The 26,310-nt window shown below is 42.4% G+C and overlaps 1 protein-coding gene across 1 annotated transcript in view; it reads left to right on the top strand.

Annotated features, from left to right (window-relative positions):
• The window catches only part of dnah9 (dynein, axonemal, heavy chain 9), a 178,718-nt gene extending 153,001 nt beyond the window's left edge, over positions 1–25,717 (top strand). The window contains exons 72-78 of the mRNA XM_065950002.1: positions 3,161–3,352; positions 3,486–3,677; positions 10,522–10,692; positions 15,974–16,156; positions 20,982–21,235; positions 21,442–21,577; positions 24,388–25,717. Coding sequence (XP_065806074.1) covers positions 3,161–3,352; positions 3,486–3,677; positions 10,522–10,692; positions 15,974–16,156; positions 20,982–21,235; positions 21,442–21,577; positions 24,388–24,615 — 1,356 coding nt within the window. The 3' untranslated portion in view covers positions 24,616–25,717. The remainder of the gene's footprint in view (positions 1–3,160; positions 3,353–3,485; positions 3,678–10,521; positions 10,693–15,973; positions 16,157–20,981; positions 21,236–21,441; positions 21,578–24,387) is intronic.
• The last annotated feature ends 593 nt before the right edge of the window (positions 25,718–26,310 follow it).

Here is a 26,310-nt window from a genome sequence, read left to right as displayed (position 1 = left end):
GCAGCGTTCCTGCCTTATGCAGAGCCACAGGGAGGTCCACTGAGGTAAGCATATTCCAGTCATGTGTACTCAGTGAAAGCTAATCAATGGTAGGCTAACTCTCTGTAATAGCCCACCCGCGTGGCTAAAGCCAGCACTAAGCCAGAGAAATGACAGTTTCTTTCCTCTTGACCTTTTCACGGAGAGACGCTCACAGCTGCACTGCTTATTTCAGCCCGAGAGACGGAGGCGGTCTGGGGAGAGTTAGCGTCTTGTAAAAGGCTGTAGGTTTTTAATGAAATAACACGTGTACAGTACTGTTGAAAAATTAGTTGAGAAGCATTTGCACTTCTCTGTTTGCTCTCATATTTAACCCTCTGGATCTCAGAGGAGTTAAACAGTTTGTTTGCATTTGGAGCCATTTACGCAGAGTTTGAGTCTAAACATTAAAAAACACATAAAATAATCATATGGGTTTGATATAAATGTTAGTAGCTTCTTCCTAAAAACCACAAATCTAAATTTAATTACTGCCTAATGTCAGAGTAGGCTTTGTTGCCCTGGTTTATACAGAGGCTGACAAGGACCACTTTAAACTTTTCCACAAGGACAAACCGGCTAGAAATGCAGAAACATAAAAAACAGCCGAAAGAACGTGCTGCAAAAATATGAAAAAACAGCATTAACAGCTAATTGAAAAACGCTTAATATATCACATGAGAAGTGCCTGTAGGGACGCTCAGTGGAAGAGCTGAACTTGCAGCCCGTTTCTCTTATTGGAAATCTTTGAGAGGATGCAGCGTGTTTGCTTTCGTGTTTCGATGTAGAAACACAAAAGAAATGTGCTCAAAGCAGGACGAGACACTCGACACAGGAGCCATAAACATTATAGAACTCCTACGAACAGGTCTAAAGATGAGATGAGATGATTATGAAAAGCATTGAAGTACACTGCACATATCAACACTGCATCTCAGTGTTCTCAATCTTCATAACAAATAAGCGATCCAACTCTGCATTTCTCTCTGTTTGCACATTCGTCACTAAATAATGTTCGACTTTTCAAATAAAATAAATGCCCCACATTTGATTCCTTACAGCAATGTAGAGAGTTAAAGCTTGATAATGTTGTTAAATATACCGTTTCTTGCAGCTAAAATGAGGAAAACATGGAATGCATGTGAGGAAAATTCTCCAAATTAAACGAAGTTCATGCATCAATACTCCAATAAAGCACCCGCCTCCTGCAGTGACAGGAGAAAGGAGAATTTTAAGCTCAAACTTGCATCACTATGTCTTCTACGATGTCCACGACGCACCACAGGTCAGGACTTCTCAGGACAAAATGTTACAGCTCACAGATGTATATACAGACAGGGGTGTTGGGGCGCCAGTAGCCTAGCGGTTAGTGCGCCCCAGGTGCAGGAGCGAAGTCCTCCAGGTGGGCAGCCAAGACTCGAGTCCCACCTTTGGCATCCCACACTCTCTCTCTCTCCTCGGATTTCAACTCTATCCACTGTCCTATCTCTATAGAGAAAGGCATAAAAAGCCCAAAAATAAACCTTTAAAAAAACAGACATGGACGTTCACCAGCTGAAGCATTATTTAATTTACACAAAAAACACATCTCAGCCTTATGATCCATGACAGGTCAAGTATCCATGATACAAGGTAGGGACCTTTTTTATACAAACAATACAACAGGTAGAATAAAAAAAATAATTGTTTGGTAGTCTTACAGTACACAGGCTCTGTGGCATCTAAAGGGTTAAACACCTGTTGCTAATCCTGCACCTCTTGGAGATGGTGAGTGAGTGTTTGTCTGTGCATGTTCGTCTCTCTGCGATCTGCCTGCATGTCAATTCTCTGCAGTCCACAGGTCATGAATAGAGAGGCTCTGCATCTCTTTCAGCTGTGTTGAGCAGAGGAGTAGCGTGCAGAATATTAAGTACCGGGAGGGGTGGAGGGGAGTGTGGCGGTCTGAGAGTGCACGTCTGCATCTCACTGTACGTGTATGTATGTGTGTGTGCATCGCAGCAGTCAGCTCCCCGGAGCTCTGCAGCCGTGGGAGTGAATAGGCCTTCACATCAGCACTCACCATAACCCTAAACCCCCCCCCCAGAGATTACAACGCCATTTACGTAGAGTTTTTTATTTGCCTGTCTGGAATAATGAGCCCAGGAGACGGCTGGAGGCTGAAGCGTCTGACAAGTTGTGACAATTAAAAGGGAATCTCATGGCTGGGTTTATTGCTATCTAGTCCTCTCATTGTCTGTCTGTTTGTATGCTGCAGTAAAAAAAATTATCACAAGGCCGCCTGCCACTACTTCTTACCTGTAACACACTGACCTGGCTCCTGTGAAGGGATGGATTCGGTTCTTTTAAAAGCAGATTGGCACGAGTTACTTATCAGTTGTGTTTTTTTTTCCTGCAGTGGAGAACAGTCAGCCCTTCATTTGATGAGCCAAGAAGCTATCTGATGTACCAACGCAGACACTTTGCTATTACAGCATTGTATCCATATTGTACATAAACCTTTAAAAAAAAAAAAAAAAAGCCCTATTTGAAAAAGTCAAGTGTCCTCTGTATTTTAAACATGTTCTCTACTTCGCATTGCTCTCCTCTGGCTCTTTGTTTTATTAACTGTTATAAGTTCATTGTTTGAACACATGCAGCCCACGTTTCAGAACAGCTGTTTGAGTCAAGTGTTGCAGTCAGCTGAAACTCAAATTACTTTGTAAAGAAACAACATACACATGCTCACACACTCTCACTTCCACACAGCGGTGTAAACAAACAAATATGGCGAACGCAGGAATGTTTGTGTGGACGGACGATGAGTTGGGGTTCTTACTCCAAGTGACGCAAAACTACAAAGAGAGTTAATTTCATTTCATAAGCAGAACTATGGAGTCGTTGTTGTAGTCCACCTACCCGTGCATGGCTGCACGGGTAGAAGTTAATAAAATAAAGTTTTCTCCTAACCCCGTCTACAGCGGTACATAGCTTAGCTTCTTTGTTATCGCTCTAACGACTTCATCAACTAGAGACCGTGCCGACCGATGTTTTCTGCAGGTTATAGACTCATCTTCGATTTTAACTTTAAACTTATATAGGCGTGACTATGATCCCCAGTTGTGTTTTTAAATTGTGCCTCTTTGAATTTATTTTTGTTTTCCAGGACACTCTGGAGCTGTGTGCAAAGGAGAACGAGTTTAAGAGCATTTTGTTCGCCCTGTGTTACTTCCATGCCGTGGTGGCAGAGAGGCGGAAGTTTGGTCCTCAGGGCTGGAACAGATCGTACCCGTTTAACACCGGAGACCTCACTATCTCCATCAACGTCCTCTACAACTACCTGGAGGCCAATCCAAAGGTAGATGTGTTCCTGTTTGAGTTATTTCAGATGCACTGTTTTGATCTTAATTTGAAATCTAAACACATGTGACCTTTGTTAAACGCCACAGGCCGCCTTTCTTTTAAAGCAACTCTCTGTGTCCGTTACTCAGGTGCCCTTTGATGACCTGCGCTACCTGTTCGGTGAGATTATGTACGGGGGTCACATCACAGACGACTGGGACCGCCGTCTGTGTCGGACGTACCTGGAGGAGTTTATAAAGCCGGAGATGATGGAGGGGGAGCTGCACCTGGCGCCTGGATTCCCCCTACCTGGAAACATGGACTACAACAGCTACCACCAGGTGAGCCGGACTGGACCAGGTGAATCCTAGCCCATTAATAAAAGTTATTCTAGTAACAAAAAAGATATGATAGAAGGAAGAGAGCTGAATAAAAGAGTAAAATTAAAGGTAATTTAATGTTATTTTGAAGCTCAAACCTCGTGATGCTGACTAGTTTAGATTTTTACATTTTTAAGTACTCCAAGAAAAGACGTCACAATAAGCAAAATAATGAATGCACTGTATTTCTGTAATCTAGATTAATCTGTAAACAAATTATTTAAAACTCTGATATAGTGTTACAATGCTGTATGTTCAGACTAAACGTGGGCAGTGTTAATATCGTCAACAAAATAAATGACGTAAAAATATTTGTTGACGAAGGTCTTTTTAAATTAGTCAACTATGACAAAGACGAGACGAAACTCCGCTATTTGACGATTTGATAAACAATATTACTTCATCATCTAATTGACGAAAATGTGACGAAACGAAAACTAAATTACAAGTGACGATTATCACGTCCTTGATAAAGAAGTGTTAAACCCACTCAGCTGTTTTAAAATGATTGTAAACCATAGCATACTTCATCAAAGGTGTGTGTGTGTGTGTGTGTGTGTGTGTGTGTGTGTGTGTGTGTGTGTGTGTGTGTGTGTGTGTGTGTGTGTGTGTGTGTGTGTGTGTGTGTGTGTGTGTGTGTGTGTGTGTGTGTGTGTGTGTGTGTGTGTGTGTGTGTGTGTGTGTGTGGGTGGGTGGGTGGGTGGGTGGGTGGGTGGTGAGTGCAACAATGTGCAGCCTGGAGCCTGCAGGTCCGTGAAGCCTCGCCCCCTGGAGCTTCTGCTGCATTCATGTGGTGTCGGAAACATCGGGAAAAACAGTTTCCGAGTTGTAAAATGCACATGAACACCTGCTCAAGTCGGACCAACAATTCAGAAACTTAGATAAGAATTACGTGCCCGACTTCCTGACTTGATGTTACAATCATCATCACATGGGGGGCAAAATATTTTTTGTTAATGTTTACATACTTTTTATTAATTCACGTATTGCACATTAACTTTTGTATCGAATATAACTTTTAACAGTTACATTTCACTGATCTTCTTTGTAGCATCAAACCTTATTTGTGCTGTTGTTACAACATTCCAACTTTCTGAACTGAAATCACGTGAACACACTAAAGTCGGAAGAACGACTTCCCAACTCGGAAACTTGGACCACCCGAGCAGCACCTGAATGCAGCATAAGTGAGCTTCTGATAATCAAAATAAAAGCTTGCGTCTGATTTTGTTGACTAAAATATCTTCTATTTTGGTCAACTAAAATGATGTGAAATTTTACTGACTAATTGACTAAATTAAATCTATAACAAATGACTAATATCTGACTAAATATAAAGGACATTTTCGTCAGGAGACTATGACTTTGACTAAATTAGAAAATGTTGTGAAGATTAACACTGAACGTGGGCAAAGTTTCAGATCATGAGGTCAATCCCAGAATAAGTCTGCAGAGGGCACTAAACGGCCTGTTCCATACGATAGTTCCTCGATATGAAAGCGAGAATTTCCCAAGACGTCGTCAAGCTGTTGAAACCTCCTTCTTAGGCTCCCTTCTCACAGCACAAGAAATTGGCCTCTGGCAGCCCTGCAGCGTTCTGTAGAAAAGTAGAAAGTGGGCATGTATGGAGGGTGGCCTAAGACAGCAGCTTAAACAAAGTTTTTCAGGCAGAGGCTGAAATTAGGGTTTTAACTGAAACAGAATCAGATCTATAGAGTTATTTGAGCTGCACATCATGTAAAGCTGCTCTGAAGGTTTCACAGATTGACAACATGAAAGGTGAACATGAGGAGAATCTGGGATCTAGGGATTTATTTTTGGGCATTTTGTGCCTTTCATGGAGGCATAGGACAGTGGATAGAGTTGGAAATCAGGGAGAGAGAGAGTAGGGAACGCCATGCCAGAAAGGAGCCACGGGTGGGATTTGAACCTGGGCCGCCTGTTTGGAAGACTACAGCCTCCATATATGGGGCGCGCGCACTAACCACTGTGCCACCAGCGCCCCAAATCTGGGATCTTTATGTGATTCTAACTTCAAAACTGGTTGTGACAGATTTCATAGCAAAATAAATCAAAAAGCATTTGATAAGGGTCTTATTTATGTTGTTTATGGCCCATTTTCAATCATTTTGTTGGTTATTTAGTCTTAAGGAACACCCTCGTAGCTTAGGTTTTACAGGTTTAGACAAATGAAGGACTTGACAATACCAAGCAAAAGTATGACTGTAGGCTCGGGTCTACATCGTGTGCTAAAGAGTTTGAAAGGTTAAGATTACTGCAGTGACGTCCCGGGTGTGTTTGTGGTCTCTGAGAAACGTCTCCATGGCCTCCAGCAGATTGATGCTGGTTTCATATAGCTTGAATTGAATCAGTGTAATTAAAAGGCATTTCCACCATCTATATTCCCTGTGTGCTGTGTACACTTCCAAAACTCAATGCTAAATCAATAACAGCAAAACTCTTCCCATATGGGTCCTGGGGACAGAACAGATTGTAGTTTGAGTTACATAAATATTTCTGTGAGGTGGAGATGCTCCGGGGGCGGAGAGAAAGTGCCAGAAAGTCTGCAGAACTTGAATGTGAGCAAAGACAGAATAAAAAACGTCAAGAAACAGGGAAAGGAAATGCATGTAAATAGATGATTAATGGACCAAATAATATTCACTGATTTATGTCATTATGTCTGTGTGTAATCTGTGTATTTCCATCTGTTTACTAAACTTAAAGAGAGGGAGCGTTTCCCAGCATGCATTAGGATGAAAGTCAAACAGTCCTCTGATTTGGATAAAACTGAAGCTGCCTCGTCAGTATTTTTTTTTTTATGCAACAAAGTTTGAAATGATTCAAGTCAAATGTGGTGTTGACAGACAGACACACAGTTACAGTATACTACCCAGGGAACATTTAACCATGGCTTGCCTAGATTTTCCAGTAAATATAAAGTATATTGAACTTTGATGCTGCTTTGACCTAGAAGATAAAGTTCACACTAATAGATAGATAGCATCAGTATTGAACATAAAATACTTAATTTAAAGGTCCGATATAATACAAAATCCACTTCACCATGTTGTTCTAACACTAACATGTGTCTCTAGTCCGTCTACAAACCCCTCAATGATGAGAAAAGTCCATCCTCTCTGTCCTCTGCCTGCTCCACTTTTCAGAAAATGTGTGCTCAAACAGGCCGTTTGGAGATTTTCTCTTCATGACATCACAAAGGGCAGTAACCCCTCCCCCAGGTGGGTAACACTCCCACAGCTAGGTGTTTGTTCTGCCCTCTGAGTCTGCCTTCTCACCATCAACAATAGGACATGGAGCAAGAAAGCCCAAGACACCCAAGCCCTTCCAGAGAGGGGGCGTGGTCAGACACAGCTCATTTACATTTAAAGCTACAGACACAGAAACAGCCTGTTCTGAGCAGGGCTGAAATAGAGGGGTTCATAAGCATGATCAAATACAGGATCAGAGTAGATTTAGAACAAGAAACTTCACAGACATGTTTTGAGGAGCTCTGAGACTTATTTACACTGGTTGAAGAGGAGGAGGATATGTGACCTTGAAAGCAACTGTCGGCATGTTTCTGCATGTTTGGATTTTGGCGCCCCCTGTGGCCAGATGTACTGATAGGGTTGGTCGTGGATAAAACATCCAAGGTCTCTGTGTCTCCCCTCATATCTGGTCCAAACAAATCCAGAGCATTCAGGAGCAGAATCTAAAGTTAGAAGGAGGACATACTGGCTGCTGCATTGTTGTCAGAGAAGCCAGCACTTCAACATATCATGTTTCCTTAATGTCTGATTATATAGTAAGGTCACTTTATCATTTCACTCACTAAACATCTTACTGATTGGAGTTTTATAATTATCGTGATGTGAACTTGAAACACAGTAAAAACAAGATAGAGGTGGGGGGGGGAATCGATACAGCATAGTGTCGCGATATTTTGTGTGACAATATTATATCGTGAGATCAATAAATTGAGAATTTTTCGTATTTGACAAAACAGTTCTTTATTTAGATTAATTTTGTGCCCAAAATAAGCAGTTAAAAAGTTAAAATCGATTCTCAGCATATCGCAAAATGTTTAAAATCGCAATAATATCATGGGGCGTGATTCCCACCCATACAACAAGTAGAGGTAGCTGAGTGTTGACGAAATTCCAAATCAGTTTCATCCTTGCCGTGTTTCAACCACTGCAATCATTTTTTTAAAAGGCCTGAAATATTCTGTATTCTTCTCAGACATGAATACATAAACAAGGCCAAACATGTTGTGGTAGTTCCAGTGCGGAATATGAAGGAGTGTTTTTTATTCTGACAGAAGGAACCAGCTTCACCAGCGTGTCTATAAAGAAAAACTGACAACTGCCAACATATCTAAGAATAACAGCGGTTCACAAAATGTGTTCAGGCAGACAGTCCAGATTTTCCCCATGACGTCCCCGGGGAGGCAGAGAGACTGTGGAGTATGACTCGTATTTAATTTTCCCTCAGACCGGGTGCTGCTCAGCGGGCACATCCAGGCTGTCAGTGTGTGACTCGGGAGAGAAGGGCTGGAGTGTTTTACATTCGGCTGTCACCACACAGACCGGCTCAGGGGCTGAGTGGTGGAGATTTGGCCGCAGAACAGGGGCTGTTAAGGCCTGCGGGTCCCCGGGGGTCTGTTAGGCCATCGCCTCCCTCACAGCCATCTGGAGCAAACAGTATATTTAGGAGAGGAGAAGGCTGGAAGAGGCACACAGAGGAGAAGTGACTCAGCAGTTTTCCTCCTCTTTCAACAATGTACAGGTGTATGCAATCAGTAAAAGTTAGCCAGCACGTTCAGAGATCAAACGCAGCGACTACAAAGTGCTTCTGAATTAAAGGCCAATATATTCCCCATCAAAACTTTCATCAGGACCTTATGATTAGAGGAGCTTTTTTTATGTAATCTAGGTGCCCCACTGAAAGACGCCTTTCTCAGATGGGCTCCCACTTTCATCTGCACCAACTTAAAAAGCATATTGATATTCATTATGGAGCAGCAGATGGATAACGCCACATTTCCTTCCCCTTGTTATGGTCATTAACAGTCTGTCAATTGATCCTGCATGTTTGAATCTCCTCCAGAAATATCTCATCATTCATATGCCTCCATTCTTGTCCTTTGTCAGCAGTCCTTTAGAAGAAACACCTGAGAGGGGAACATGACTTTGGTACTTTTCTGTCAGGAAGTAATGGGAGATGCCAATCTTTGGTCTATAAATAAAACAGAATCTGAGGGGAAGTCGGGGTTAGTGCTGAAATATTGGTCTTTTCAGGTCAACAGTGTGTGTTTGAAGAGCACACAGTTTTTATTGAGCTGTAAACTAAATGATATGACTCAAATAAAATGTAGCAATGTTTTTGGTTCTGTGACAGTCCGACCCAGACGACAAACTGTACTAGGTTTTATAGGGGATTTAAAAAAAATTAAAAATACTGTTTACCTTTTTCGATTAAAACTTTTACTCTACTTTATAAAATAATATTTTTATGTATCAAACATTAATTAACCCAAGAACACCTTTTGGTAACACATTAAATTAAGGCCATAATATCAAGGGAGGCTGTGGCTCAGTTGGTAGAGTCGGTCATGTTTCAACCAGAAGGTTGGGGGTCCGATCCCCAGCTCCTGCAGCCACGTCTTATGTGTCCTTGTGTCCTTAACCCCAAGTTGCTCCTGCTGCTATGTCGGCAATGTATGAATGGGATGAGTTACTTATTCTTTTTTTAAGATTTATTTTTGGGCATTTTGTGCCTTTTTTGGAGAGATAGGACAGTGGATAGAGTTGGAAATCAGGGAGAAAGAGAGAGAGTCGGGAATGACATGCGGGAAAGGAGCCACAGGTCGGCTCCGTTCCCGGGCCGCCCACTTGGAGGACTACAGCCTCCATACATGGAGTGCGCTCTAACCACTGCGCCACCAGCGCCCCGGGATTAGTTACTTCTTTACTTTACTCAGCAGCCTCTACCATCAGTGTGTGAATGTGTAGGTGTGACCTGTGGTGTAAAAGCGCTTTGAGTAGTCAGAAGACTAGAAAATAAATATTCAAGCTCAAGTCCATTTACCATTTACTAATATTCACCATTAACTTGTTGCTAATAGGCATGCTCATAAGTATCATACTGGCTAGTACCCTATTCTACATGACTTTAATCTATAGCTCTGTTCAGACTGCCGTTTCAAGCTGTGATATTCACGCCTCTGTGACGTTTTAGCTTCAATCTGAATGTTGTGGAGGCATAAAGGAGGGACGAAGCAATCCCCCCTCTGTCACAGAGGCGTTACAGAGGAGAGGCGATTTCAGCGAAGCCAGCAGTTGGAGAACAGCGCTGTGTGTGTGTGTGCATGTCTGACTGTGTGTGTATGTGGAGCTCTGTGCTTTCACAAATTCACAGACTGGGACACCAATATTACACCGTCGCAGATTCAATAAGAATGTTCAAAGAGGTGAAGACCGCTGAGTGGAGTTACAGCATTTTTTGGGGGAAAAAATCAGTCTGAAAACGGCTTATAGCTAATCAGCCATTAACTGAAAGTTTGCCCTCCTAATTACTGCCTATAGATAGAAAGTAAGGAAGTTGTTGTACATGAATTATGATCCTAATATGCTTTTGTTTACTTCAACCTTATAAGGATCCAAACTATGCAACGACAGGTACATGAGGGTGTCATCTGCGTGGCAATAAAACAAGATATGATAGTTTTTGTTTTTTTACCCGTAGCAGTACGTAAAGAAAAAATACAATTGGACCCTAAAATGAATTTATTCTGCTCCAGTACATTGATGACACCCTACCTGCTGAGTCGCCCTACCTGTACGGCCTTCACCCCAACGCTGAGATCGGCTTCCTGACACAAACCTCTGAGAAGCTTTTCCGCACCGTGCTGGAGATGCAGCCCAGAGACGGGGGCGTCGGCGAGGGAGGAGGGACAACACGAGAGGAAAAGGTAAGATAAGACAAATTATCCCGGCTTTACACAGACTTGAGGGAGCAGCATGTGACGACTGCAAAAAGTCTTTATTTTTTGGCATGTACGTTCACAGGTCAGAGCCTTCACACGGCCAGAGGAAGCAGCGCGGCACAAGCACGCAGTGTTTTGCACAAACCAATCAAACTCTTCTACACCAAAATGGGAGAACTACTCATTATGGACCAACCGTATTGTTGGGTAGAAATTCATGACTAAATCGAAAGTCCGAAAGTGAACCTAAGCCGACTGAACAAACTCAGGCCGATGAAGAACAGATTTTTGAGTTGTATGACTAACTTTGAATTTCAGCTCGATAACCCGCCATTAGTCGTGCAGCGTTCACTGATGCACGACAGCTGATGGCAGCTCGGTGTGCTGCTCCCGACTGGTCCGATGATTTTCTGTCATGTTTGATATTTTGGTCATACGACTGAACACACTCACACAGTGAGAGCAGAGACACACACCGATTCCCCGACTCCTGGACTTTTCTTTAAATTGTGCCTGCACAAACTGACAGTGTTGGAAATCACCATAGCAACAGCTGGCATGAATGTTTAATTACCGCATTACCCCCATCCACACATCATGAAAGAAACGTTAGCAGGATATATTTGCAGACCTCGAGCTGTTAGGGAGTATTTGTTCTGATTTAGCTGTTAGTTAGCTTGAGTTTATCGCTGATGCTGAGTGTGAGAGAGCGAGAGAGAGCATTTTTGCAGCTGGTGTATTTGAGCTGCGCAGGAGACAACCTCCACCTGTGGGAGTTTTCTAGGAACACTTGGGAATGCTCCGTCCTGATTAAACTCGTACAGTGTGATTTCTCAGATCGTGCTCGACAATCAGTGTGAGCACATCAATCTTGAGCTTTGGTCGTGAGCGATTCAGTCGTACAGTGTGAGCTGATATTATGCCACAGATTTTATAGAATCATGTAGAGAACGCAGAGCCGTAATTTCCAACAGAAAGATTTGAAGGTCATCGTCATGTACAACAGAAAAAACAGAAATCCTCATATTTGAGAAGATTTTAGAATCTGAAAACGATCATTAAGAACAGTTATCGATATTTTTCTGATGCTGAACTTATAAATAATACACTGTTGGTGTCAATGAATGATCATCAGCTGAAAAGAGAAAAGGCTTGGATTCATTTCAGTAAAGTCATTCTTAGAATTATGAAGATTTAATCTACTTTTTAAAAAAAATAGTTTTCACACTGGTCTGTTATCTGAAACATGTTTGAGATGCTTTTTTTTTCACCGGGACAAAAACAAATGTTGATTTTTCATCTTATGAGTACAGACAAAATGCAGAACCTTTTGGGAATCCTTGATGACACATCGTGTTGTCTGCTGCTGCTCCATCATTATTATTCATTGGATTTAGATTTGTCTGCCTCTCTGGACTTTAAAGTGTCTTAAAGATAACGCTCTGCATTATTACATTTAAAGTTTTTTTTTACATTTATTTTCTCCCTTTTTTCCTTCTCAACAACTTTTTAAGTTAATCGTCAACATTTTTACTTTATTACTGACCTTTGATACTAACATATTTCTCTTTATTTCAACTACATTCTGCCAGACCATTTTAAAACTTTCTCTAACCATCTAACCATCTTCTTCCCATTGCATGGTCCTTAAATATGTCATTTTTTTCTGTGACAATTAAAGTAATGATTGAAGTGTATTACCGTAAAACTCAGTGTATAAGAAGCACTTTTAAAACCTATTTTTTAATCCAAAAGTGAGCAGCGTCTCATACATTGGTGTGACCAATATACCAAAATAAAAATGATGACACGAGTGCAGCCACCACCATCACACACTGCACGCTACCTGACGTGATTAAAAATGCATTCCTGGTCATTGTGTGTCGCTGGCTGTGCGACTTTTTAACATCTTTTCTACCTCATTAGGTCTTTACGTCACAACTTTCACTGCAGGCTGAGAGCTCAACTACCGTACTGTAGCTAGTAGGAGAGCAAACTCCACAAAGTGAAAACAGACGGAACGAAAAAAGAAAGACAGTTTAAACTTTTTATCTCCGGGAAACCTCCAAAAAACAAACTTCATCTTATATACCGGTGCAGCTTTGTGGTAAATGATATTCACTTTATCTGAGTATTTAAATATTGTCTGTAGAATTTGTATTTACCACAAACAAACTCAAATGTCTCAGTGCATTATTCAAACCCAGAACTTTGTATTTACTGTTTTCCCATTCCCTCAACTCGAACCATGTCCAATTTTCTTTTGCATCGATTTATTCGCCTGCCCTCTGAGTAGAGTTTGAAGTGTTGGCTACCTTAGGAAAGTTTATCTCTTAGAATGAAATGTTGTGGGTGTGAGCGGTGTGTGGCTGCATGGACTCCTCATGGCAGACTCCGTATCAGTTCAGTGAGGATTACAGGAGTAGCACGGCAGCATTTGTTCTCGAGCTATGATTCGAATGGGATTTTCAGTGTTGAAAAGTCAAGCCTTCATACATGGAGATACTCCGAGCACATCTGTAAACCGAAACCTTCCACACAGTCGAGACTCTCTCGCTGAACTCCGGGGCTCGAGGAACAAATCTTAAATGTGTGATGACAACAGGTGACATTTCTGTCGCCGCTGCACACTCAAGTGAAAATAAATTGCGGGCCAACTGTTCGGGGCCTGTGACAGCACCCTGGGTGATTTTTACAGCGATGGCATTTTCTGGTGCATTTTCTGGTTCAGTACTGCTCTGAAATGAAGCTTAAGTGAGTGTAAAAGCTCAAACAAATATTCTGTGAGAGAGAGTGCAGCTCTGCAGAATCCTTCAATGGAGTTGGTGACACTTTCTTAATCTCATAAAAAAGGTCCTGGCTCTTTGAGTGTTAGCTTTGTGGTTATATTACTCACAACAGGCAACAAAATGTTGGTTTGTTACGACTTTTATACTTTTACCTTCACCCTGATTACTCGTGTAAAATCTATTTTTTTAATAATGGCCTAACTTCAAGAATATTTTTCTTTAGTGCAAAAGACGATTCTAACTTAAAGCAACAGGTCACACTGAGGGCGCACTCACACTAGGCCAGGGTTTTCCAAAGCTCCAAAATAACGGTTCTAACAACTGGAGACCCCCATTGTCTCTGGAGGTGGTGAAAACATTTAATGTTAAATGTTTAATGTCACAGCTGGGCACGCTATGAGGCCTATCCAAATGGTGGCATGCAAACATCACAAAAGAACACAACATCCCAAAAAAAAAAGAAAAAAAAAAAGCAGAACACGCATAATCTCTTGAACTATTTTTTTGTTTGTATTTTCACAATATTGGTAGATATGCTATTTAAATGTTTTTATATGTTTTTGGAAGGAATCTCACGACCCCCCCCAATGGGTTCTGACCCCCACTTTGGGAACCACTGAACCGTCCCTAAGCACGCTTCACCCTCAGAGTCCAGTTTGTTTGACTAATGTGAGTGGTCAACAGTGGTACACTTCCTCGGCCCTGGCACGCTTGGAAGAGGTGTGCTTTGAAACGGTACAGTTCATGCACAAGCACGCCGACACACAACGTGGACATCCCAGAGTGTTCTGTCTGTATCTAACATGACTCAAAATAAGACACAAAGTCGGTACATTTTCAGTCATGTTCTCTGCTTTGTTCTCTGATGTGTGGACACAGACACACATTAATGATTAAATTGACTGCAGGAAGACAGCAGGAGGAGATTTTCCGTCTGATTATAAATGTACAGGACAAGAATTTAAAGAGATAAGACGTCATGAAAATTACCTAAAATCCAGGCAAACAGAATTTCCTCCAAGTACGTTTAACCTTCAGACATCCAACAACTAAAATCCTGTACTAATTATGAGATGTACGATAATTAACAAAAAGTGAGCATGATGTGGCATGCAACAGTTAAAGTTGCTGGATATGTTCATATATTTTATAAACTGGAAAAACGTTTGGCTGTCGTCACATTTATTTCGGCTGTGTGATCGGCTGTTTGATTACCGTAATTCTAATCAAGACAGATGTATTGTCCTGGGTGGGTGGTCACGCTGAGTCTGTGCACACTGCTGGTGTCGTCATAAAGAGCTTATTTTGGTAATCATGCTCGAGGGACGCTTGTTCCTGGGCATTTTAAGGCCCGCCAAAGTGAGACGAAATGAAGAGGTAGGAAGTTAATAGTAAGTACATTTGTATAGCAAAATGCTTTGTATTGATGCTTTACAATCTGGTTGCATTTTGTAGGCTGCGCTGATGTGACTCCAGTTGAATGCATTTGGGGAAAGTGTCTCTGTGTTGTGGTTTTAAAAAAGAGCAGAGTTGGGCAGAATGGAGTAAAATTAAAACTTGTGCCACTGTTTTGTAATGTGTGTGTGAGTGCGATTATAAAACCACTCGCCATTAAAGACGGCTTGAACTGATTTATGAATTCTGAATTTAGTTGCTTAGTGACAAATTTATCTTGGCCGTCTGCCGATGCGTTTGTTGCGGGGAGAGGCTGCATTTCTATATCACACAAAGATCTCTTTTATTATTTTCCAGTTATGAACGATTAATTTATCTTAACTTCTTCTATAAAGTATGAAACTTCATTTTTGCCTGAAATAATTCAGATTCAAAGTCTAGTTTAGCTGGAACAAATAATCCATCTAACAAGTTGCACGTCGATTGTGCATGCATGCTTGAGGTATAATAATGTGTGACCTTTATCGCTGAGATTCCTAGATCCTCCCGTCTGAACAGATGACAGCCGTGCAGAGCTGCTAACCAGACTCACTTTGTATTCAGCGTGCTCTTTAGCTGCCAAACACAGATCAGATATTTGAACTGAAAAATCCATAGATATGATGACCTCATATCCTTTGTTCGGCACCTAATCCTCTGATTGATCGCCAACACTGCCTGCCTTGGGAAAATGTTGACACGAGCGTTAGCCTTCATCACTTACCCACAAAAATATGATGTGAGCATTGATTTTCTGGAGGGATTAGACTGTTATTGAAAACAAAGAGCTGCCTTGCAAAATATATTTTCATGAATATTTATGGGACCTTCTTTTTCAAACAATAACAGTTTCTCAGACGTGTGAGCATCGGCAGCACTGAGTTTATCCGACACAGATAAGACCAATCCAGTCTTTTACTTCAACCAGTATCATCTCTCTTATTTCTTGTCTTTATGTCTTAAATCATAAAAGTAAAAAATAGTTCAGACATGACTTTTTACTGCCAGTCCCTCACTCATTCTCTGACATGCTCCTTCGTCAGGTGCGTGCCGTGCTGGAGGAGATCATGGAGAAGCTCCCGGAGGAGTTCAACATGGCCGAGCTGCTGGGGAAGGCGGAGGAGAGGACTCCCTACCAGGTGGTGGCGCTGCAGGAGTGTGAGCGCATGAACCTGCTGACTCAGGAGATCAGACGCTCCCTCCGCGAGCTCAACCTGGGACTCAAGGTGAGAAAACTGAGATCTATGCAGGGGAGCTCTAAGAGGGGATCACGTCCAAAAGAATTTATGCAACTGAGAGAAATGTAATTCAAATGTTTCACAAAAGCATCGACCTACTCTACATGCAAAAGTTCTGACATTAAATATATGAACCTAAGTTTTTATTTAACACCCCTGCCCACGTGTCTCATTTTGACAGTTAAGGGGAGAAAAAATTGTAACTATCATCTAACAGAGAAATCTCAGCTCTTAGCCTGCTTACACTTAATGTCAGGTACACTGACAGTAGGATTCTGGGCTGTCCCAAACGAGAGATGATGAATTGTGGTCATATCTGTGGTCGTGGCTCCAAAAGAGGGTCCTATATCGCTCTGTGAGAGAGTATCAAAGATGACCGATCTCACTGTCTTACAACCAAAGATAGCCTGCGACAAATATCTGACAGTGTCATAAATTTAGGACGATCATCTCAGAAATGTGAATGCTTCCACGCTCTAAGTCAACTAACCAACCAATAGAAATGCAGAACTAAACGAGGCACTAATCAGCGCGACCACACGGGCGCCAGAGATCTCTTTGAAACACTGGCATCCCTGGTTGGCCTCTTTTCCCACCCCACGACCATGTCCACATCTTTCTGTCCCTCCTCTTTGTTTTTTTTGGAGCACATGCACGGCACAATGGCAAGACCTCGCTTTCTGCTGACCGCCATGGCAACCTCAGCTCGATCAGGTTGATGCACAGTGATGAAGCTGTGTCTTGAACTTCCTTGCATCCTACGATTCACATATACCTCATTTTTGCAGGTCGTATCAACATTTTAGACCTGAGAGGCTGTGATAAACATATAAGATTGATAAAATCACTCGGTACGTGCCTGCTTTTATTGGAGAGTAATGAGCATGCTGTTGTTTTAAAATAGTATGTAGTACATTGTTAAAAAACAACAAAATTTCTTCCTCCTTTCATATTTTCTCTGGCAGCCCAATATGAATTGCAGAAGACGTTTTAGCATCGCTTGTTATCAGGGATGTTTGTAGGCAACTTATTTCAAAGTCCATTGATGAATATAATATGGTTTACAGTTAGGCAACAGAGCAGGGAGAGGGTCCAAGGACTTGAAATTAGAGATTGAGACCATAAACTGAGCAGACTTCTATATATTCAGAACACTTTATGCGACCCATTAAGACGCCGCCTGATGGCCACTAGGGATACAGGTTAAAGGCTCTTTCTTTTCTTATACACGCTCCAAAGTTAGAAGTTATGAGAACAAAACATTGCCTCCTCTCTGACGATGTCTACCTGTGTTGCATCGAGATCAAAGAAAGTCACACGGCCAGATTAACCTGTTGGAGGGCTCCGGTGGGGAAAATTAGGTATTGAGCCACTTCGACTTCCCACGCCCACATACCGCCCTCTGAGCTTTGTGATCTAGATATAACCGATGGTTTCACAGGTCAGTCGGGCTGCTATTAGTACCCAAACACACACATACACCTGGCTTAAAAGAGAGTTTTGAAAACACCTCCAAACTTTCTGTAGTTCTCTTCCCTGTTTCCACCTGCTGCAATGGAACATGTCGTCCCAAAACCTGAAGCTGTGAATGAGTTTGAACCCCTCTTCTTCTTTTAGCCTATATCAGTCTTCATTCAGTTTTACAAGAAGCACAACAAACACGCAGACAGAGTTATAAGCAGCGGCTGCTTTCAGTCTACCTGTCGGTGTGTGGACAACAGACACTTGAGACTGAAGCTGAATTTTCATTTTGATGATTTCCAGGCAAGTTCTCGAGCATCTGTAAGCTTAATAATAGATCTGTGTTTGATATGCATGGGTTTATATTTGATTGACATGATCTAAGGTTAAGATATTTCTCATGTCTGACCTTCCACACGTCTTGTTCATCCTTTTATCTGTAACGTGGAGACTCTTTGTTTTAGACCATATTTAAAAGGAGTTGAAATGCTGTATAATTTACCGCCTCCCCCTTGATTGAGGCTTATGTCATATTTGTTTAGGGACTCCCTGAAACCACTTAAATCAAAACCCCATTGTTAGAAACCGGGCGCAGAGGGATTGTGCAATGAGCCAAGTACCTAAAATGTAAAAAAAAATACACTTCAGCTGAACTGTCCCTCGAAATCCATCACAAAGCCCTCAATTATCATCAACACCTGTGATTCACGTTCTTCTGCTCGGCTGCTATTGACTCTGACAGGCGGCTGTGGAAGTGAAAACCTTTTTTCCTGTTGTGTGTCAAAAGCTTGTCGTTAGAATGAATCAGAGTGTGTGTGTGTGTGTGTGTGTGTGTGTGTGTGTGTGTGTGTGTGTGTGTGTGTGTGTGTGTGTGTGTGTGTGTGTGTGTGTGTGTGTGTGTGTGTGTGTGTGTGTGTGTGTGTGTGCCAAGCTGCCGGAGTCGTGTGTTAACAATAAAATGAAGAGAGAAAAAGGGGCGAGGTGAGGAGGAGACGGGGGGTGTAAAAGCGTTTGTCAGGAGTTATGAGGCTTCGATCTCCCAACACTACAAGCCTCAATAAATCGGCTCAGTGATTTAAAAGCCATGTAGACTGTTGTAGCAGCAAATGGAATCATATTTCGCCTTTATAGAGGAAAGCAGAGGAACTATGAGAATGTTAGCCTCGGTGAGAAGGGGCAGCTTCATCGTGCCGAGGTATATGACCGATATCAGGATCGTTCTGAGGAGTATTGTGAAGGTGGAAGGACTGATTCAGATCAATCTACAGAACGATATCGCCCCAAACAACCGTTATGACTGTCTGATACGGGTATCTATCCATCAGCTCCTGCATCTGAAGGACACCCCTGCTTTCACTCTCATTACTCTTCAGTTACATCCTCTCTTTGGCACCTTACAGCGTGTTTTCTTATCTCACGGCGTGCTTCATGTTTATGCATGTGTCAGTACTTTCTGAGGGCTTGTTACCTTTTGACGCCTCCTTCAGCCGCGAGGTGTCACCTCCAATGTTTAGCTGCTGAGGCTAACGCAACGAGACAAGTTGACCTCCTGCTTCAGACCTTTTAATGAAAATTCATAAATCAACAAAGAAGTTTTCCATAGGAGGAGGCATCTGTCTGAACCGTCGTCCAAATTAAAATAAATGGAATGATCAGAAAGAGAAGCCAAATTGTAAGTCCGATTTTTATAATATCAACAAGCAGCTTGTTCATCCAATACAGCAAACACATGAATTAATCATGTGATGGCAGAAATAACGTTTCTGTTCCAGTGAAATATGATCCCCTGTTGTTTTTGTATTTAAGCTGTCACACTATAAAGAAACAAAAACAGGAGTAAATCTAGATACGAAAAGAAGCAATAATTAACATAAATTCCGGTGTATGATACACACTTTTTATACATTTTTTCTCACCGGAAAGCGCTGTGTCTTATACACCTGAGCGACTTATTTACCAGGTTGAAATGCTGACGCACACCCTGTCATTACGACAAATGCAGCCGCCATCATCACACGCGACCTGACCCGATTAAAAAAAAATCACTGTTCATTGTGAACTGCAAGCTTTGACCAACATGACCAACCTTCATGACATCACAAAGAGCAGTAGCCCCTCCCCCAGGTGGGTGACACTCCCACTGCTAGGTGTTTGTTCTGCCCTCTGAGTCTGCCTTCTCACAGTAAACAATAGGACATGGAGTGAGAAAGACCAAGACACCCAAACCCTTCCAGAGAGGGGGCGTGGTCAGACACAGCTCATTTACATTTAAAGGTACAGACACAGAAACAACCTGTTCTGAGCAGGGCTGAAATAGAGGGGTTTATAGGCATGATCAAATACAGGATCAGAGTGGATTTAGAACAAGAAACTTCACAGACATGTTTTGAGGAGCTCTGAGACTTATTTACACTGGTTGAAGAGGAGGAGAATATGTGACCTTTAAATCTCATACAGCTAAAAACATAGCATGAAATGTCAAGTCACTTTGAATTAATGCAAAACATTCTCATCCTTCTTTCACAACCACACAGCTAAAAATAATGTACGCCTTCACATGAACAGTTAAACTTAAAAACAGTTAAAAACACGTTTGATTATACGTATGAGTCAGTTTACATCTGTGCCATGCTGACAGTTCAGCACAGGCCCTCTAATGATCAGTCAAACATTTAATCATTCAGTAAGAATGGGACAAAATAAAACCATTTTCCTTAAACGGTAACTACTAGCCTGGAATTTCAGAAAATTGCGTTTTTTGTATCAACATGGACAGTGGTGGGGGGGGGTAGGACACGCCCACTTGCTACTTTGTGCCGTTACAATCAGCCACAACATCAAACAGACTAGGCGACACACAAACACATAAACTGATTAGCAAGTTTAGCTTGGCTACTTAACCATGAGCGTCGAAGCAGCGATGATACTTTTGTGTCAAACTGTGATGCAGCTCAGGTGCAATTATTAACTGGGGTCACAACAGATATTTTGTGTTCACCCTATATTATAAAATGCCCATTGTTTCACAAATGCTCATCTTCTCTCTCCAGATGCAATTTAACAAACATTTAAAACCATCCCCTGCTATCCCTGGGCCATCTGTGACCACTTCATTCATGTTTTTATATTTAGATAAAGAAATCATGTTTAATATAAAGCTGTATGCCGGTTTTCTTTAAGTGTTTGAAAAATGTGATAAGTGGTCAAATTGGCTTCTATATAATGGGCAAATTGGAAATCTTGCCTACGGCACCAAATTGGTCATCCTTCTCTCTGCATTACAAAATATTCATATTATCTTCTACTTTGAGTGTCATGTTTGACAATGTAATCTACTGCCCCTCCACCTCAGGGTGAGCTAACCATGACCAGCGACATGGAGAGCCTTCAGAACGCCATCTTCCTGGACCTGGTTCCTGACAGTTGGACAAAGCGGGCGTACCCGTCCATGTGCGGCCTCGCTCTGTGGTTCACAGACCTGTTAGTCAGGATCAGGGAGCTGGAGACCTGGTCGGCTGACTTCATCTTACCCTCTGCAGTGTGGCTCGCCGGCTTCTTCAACCCGCAGTCCTTCCTCACCGCCATCATGCAGGCCATGGCTCGCAGGTAGGGACGGTTTGTGTTCGGTCATCAAAGGGATGGTGGGGATATTTCAAGGATTTTTGATTTTATTGGCGATGAAAATAAAGCCAATATACAATTTACAATTTACAATACCTTATTCTACACTTTGGTATGAGAACACAAAAATCTTTCTCGTAGTCTGCATTGCCCTCCACATTTGACACAGTAACCTTTCCCGTGTTTGACAGGAACGAGTGGCCTCTGGACAGCATGGGTCTGCAGTGTGACGTCACCAAGAAGAACCGCGAGGACTTCACTTTACCTCCTCGTGAAGGAGCGTACGTCCACGGCCTGTACATGGAGGGAGCGCGCTGGGACACACAGGTACACACGCAGTCCATTGATTACTGTGTTCGGCTGACAGACGCAAAAAACAGCTGATTCTGACGTCTGGTCTCCTGGGAAGCTCGAGTCGAAACCGCTTTGATTCACAAACATTCTGCACAGACACATTCCTCTACACACTGTTACTACAACGCGTGAACATGAGGTGAGCGCACCTCAATCTGCATCTTTAAACCGACTCAACTAACGTCAGCTGAATATTTTACCCCTGAGGACCTCCTTATTCCCTTTGTGGATTAATTTTCTGCTTTGCATCCTGCCTGCGTTCAGCTCTCAGTGCATTTCTCGGCTTTGCAGGGCTCTATCTATCTCCATACATACAGCTTGTGTATATGCGCCCAGCTTTCAGGCAGCATCCCTGTAGACTTCTTAATTAGGGAATGTGCAGAGTGTGCACTTGAACACTTAGATCGCCCTTTAGAGGAGCGCTTCCTTTTTTCTTCATTAAAGTTGGAGACACTCGCAAATAGACAGGCGGACAGACGGGCAGTGCTTCTCCTCACACCTCCTCCTCCTCCTCCTGTCTTTGTGTCCTCCGCTCAGCCCTGAGGCCCGGCTCCGTGCCGCCGGGCGGGAGCATCCGAGAGTGAACAGGAGAGGAAGCAGCGCTCCATCTGGACACAGCAGTAAAAGTCAAAGATTTATGATAAACTCGCTCATCTTTATTAATGAAGCTTGCCTTTTATTCAGAGGAGCTTCAGACATCAAAGGCAGCAGGATCCTGTATGATAAACACCTCATGTGCTGAAAAGATGTGATAGTAATGCTGACGTTGCACAGGAGGAAGTGTGTGAACGTGCGATAAACCAAGATAAGACACCGGAAATCCAAATCCACAATGTTCCTCTGATAATGTAGTTTCAGGTCTTCTGTAAATAACAGACATTATCTTGCTTTTGGAAATGGTTTCAGTTACTGTTAACGATGATTCAATGGTTACTGAATGTGTAGGTAAGGGACAGGATTGTTGTTGATGTAAGCCCTCTGGTTTCTGTTTGTAGTCACAGTAATATCCCCTAGAAGAAAGTTTTGGTTACATACAGTCTGTGTGGTGAGCAAAACAGACTTCATCATCATCATCCTAACCTGTAAGTCTGGTGAAAATTGAGCATTTTAAAATTCTATACAAACAGATATCTGCACAAGAATGCATCAAAAGTACGGTCACACGTTATCTCTCCACTCAAACTAAACTACTGGCATCTAAAAGTGATGGACTGTAAAACATGGTGATTGCAGCAGGGCCATATCCAGACCGTCTCAACTTAAAGGGGCGGCTAAATTGGCATGACGCATGTGTGCACAAACACTTGGAAGAAAAGCCTTAATGTACCCTTTCTGTTTCCACTAATTATGTCTAATTTTACTGCTAACTTTAAAGTATTATTTTAAACATGAAATAGGAACACAACAGAGGGGACTCACAAACAAGAAGTGTGTCCAAAGTCACAGTTTATTCTTTAAAATGTAAAGAAAGCGAGCTAGAAACCTGCTCTTACACAGTCTGAATAGTGGATTTTAATGTCCCGGTAAGTCCCGCCCCTTACAAGGCAGAAAGCCAATCATAGTTTAGGAGTTTGTGATGGCACCAGAGGTGGCCAATCAGCTTTCAAGGAGGCCTGTGCCACCTTTTAAAGCAGATTCGGACGAGGTTCCCAAGTACAGGACGTTTGTGTTCACGCTGATCAAATGAACCAGACTTTGGAGTCAAGCGTACTCGGATCAGGACCTGAGTCCCTGATGTGAAACCACCCTGAGAAACAGACAGATGTTTGTCACTCACCATTCAGTGAGCAGTTCAAAAGAATAATTATCTGGGCGCCTCTGCTTCCTCTGATTCTGACAGACTCAAACATTCCAAGTGGGCGGAGCCGGAGAAATGTCAATCAAAACATGATCAGCCTCCCCCTCCAAGTCTTAAAATGTAACTACACAATCAAATAATCCGATCGTGATCACAGTTTTCTGAGAATTAAAAAGTCTCCAAACTCTGATTTTCATGCATTTTTCACTTCTTCAGTTCAGACCCTCAGGGCCCTTCTGTGATTTATATTTATGTTTTTTTATGTTTTTATTCAAACAATTAAAAAAGTAAATTGAATAAAGTGTAATTTATAAAGTATAAAGTAATTTCTAATGATCCCTCATGGCCTTCTTCAAAACACACATAAAGTTATTTCTCTTTAATACCTCTTTCAACTTCCGTAACAAACGCAGATGCAATTAGGGCTTTGTCCTCGGAGCTTTCCAAAGTCGTCAGGATTTACATTCATTCCTGAAAGTCAGTGTGCATGCATGCTGAACGTTGTGTTTGTCAGGCGCTAAGTGTAGGAGGATTAATTAATGAGACAGACCACTCGGTTTCAGCGTGTTTGCAGAGTTTGTGTTCTGAGGCGGGCCACTCAAAGTCTGCTGACTTTCAACACTTTTCAAGGGCGCCACAGCGTGTGTGTGTGTGGATGTGTCTGTGTGTGTGTGTGTGTGTGTGTGTGTCCTGAAAACTGGGAGTCCAACACAGCTTCAGCCAACAAAGATTAGTCAAACATCCTCCTTTATTTTTTTCTTCCAACAAAAGAGCGTTATTAAACGCAGCCTCGATGGGGGAAGTACAGTGTCTGGAGGAAGTTTTCACTGCACCTCAAACTAATTTATAACTTCGCTCAGCTCTGTGAAGAGTTTCTGTCTGTGCTTGACTGGCTTGTCATCCACCCCCACACTTCCTCCCCTCCTCCCTCCCCTCTCTCTCCCCCCTCTCTCTCTTCCCCCTCTTACTTTTCCTTCTCTCTCAGACTGGTCTGATTGTCGACGCTCGAATGAAGGAGCTCACGCCAACAATGCCGGTCATCTTCATCAGGGCGGTGCCCGTGGACAAACAGGAGAACAGGAACGTGTACCAGTGTCCCGTCTACAAGACCCGACAGAGAGGACCCACCTACGTGTGGACCTTCAACCTGAAGACCAAAGAAAACCCCTCAAAGTGGACTTTAGCCGGAGTGGCCCTGCTCCTGCAGATCTAGCAGGAGGCCAGGTTCAGGAGGGGGTTGTAGTGAAATCCGGGTCTAAAGTTTCTGTCTTACTTCTATAACCTGAATAGAAAAGACATAAAAAACAACACTCAGGGCTTCTGTATCGGGGTCTGGATTGACAGAATGAAATAATGTGAGCAAACTTTAGAGAGATTATTGAGTGAATGTTTAACTCACTTCATGACACATCTCTCACCTCATGCTCATAAGACCACTCCTCCCTTTTCCAGAGTCACTTTTTTATTGTGGGGCTTTTTATGCCTTTATTTTAAAGATGTTAAGTACGATGTTTCCAAGAAGCACCTGAAGGCAGCGATAGGACAGTGGATAGAGTCAAGAATCAGGGAGAGAGAGAGACATGGGATGACATGCGCAAAGGCCCGATGAGCTAATTTATCCAAGTATAATTTACATGATGTTTTTATCACAGCAGCATAGACAGGGCGGCAGCTTTCAGTAGCAGCTCACACTTCCTTATGAAGCGGATTTTGACCACGGCAACGATAAACATGCTGTGTCTGTAATGGCGGCTGCCGTGTACGACTTTAATCCCCTCAATGTTTTACTTAATCACATAAATTTAAGACTTTATTTTCGAAATCTCCAATTTTTTTCCCCTCGGTGTGGCCCTCATGCTCTTTCTTACATTTCTTGCCTGCAGTGTCAAGAAATCTTTCTGTACCCGCCGATACTATGTGACATCTGACGGGCGAAATCAAAGAGACGGCAGGAACAGGAAGTGGTGGCGTACGATTGTTTTAAGCCTTTAAATGCAGCATTGATTCATTTCATCATCCATGAACTGTTTGACTGTTATAACTATTTTTTCTAAGTTATGAATATGCTCATTATCTGAATGTGTTTGAAAGAAAATCCAGAAATGTGATGTATCTGTGAGTCACTTTATGAGGCGGTGTTTTTTAGCTGAAGCTCGTCGGGGACTTATCACAGAAACGATCTGTAACTACCTACGCTCTGTGCACGTTTTCCAGAAACATCATCAAGTCTGAAATGACTACTTACTGTTTAGATGTTCAGTTTTTTTTTTACTTTCTGTAAAACTTCCTGCAGAATAAAGATGCTTTATCATGTCGCTCCAGATTGTGAGTTTTATTTTTACACTCTCTACAATATATCCCATTTAATGCCAATCTGCAGCCGCTCTGCTATCTCCTGTTTCCAGTCTGCCGCTCTCTTCCAAGTCTTCAGAGCAGCTCTCTCCTCCTCTTCCTCTTCTCGGCTTTCTTCTTCCTCCTCTCTGCTGGAGATTAAACAATGCTCCGAAGCAGAAAGTGTGTCGACTCAACGAGATATCCCCCTCAGTGTGTACAGTAGATGTTCACACACACACACGGTGCAGTATAACCCAGCTCTGCTCTGTCTCTCTGTCTCAGTGCAGGTTCCCCTGCGTCTCCTTTATCTGCTGATTGGAGAGCTTTAACAATGCACTCAGAGACCAGGAGGTGTGAGGAGGAGGAGGAGGAGAGTGATGATGCAGCGTGAGGCAATTTATGTAGAAATCCCAAATTACATCTTCACACATGTAGCTTTAGTGTGGAGAAATATGTTAGCCGGCAGTGTCAGGTCAAATGTGATGCTAAATCCACTTCCCCATGTTTATCTAACTCTAATATGTGTCTCTAGTCTACAAACCCCCCAATGATGAGAGAAGTCCATCCTCTCCGT

Source organism: Labrus bergylta, chromosome 21 (assembly GCF_963930695.1).
Source record: "Labrus bergylta chromosome 21, fLabBer1.1, whole genome shotgun sequence".
In the NCBI taxonomy this organism is placed as follows: Eukaryota; Metazoa; Chordata; class Actinopteri; order Labriformes; family Labridae; genus Labrus; species Labrus bergylta.
This window is presented reverse-complemented; position numbering and strand designations above follow the sequence as displayed.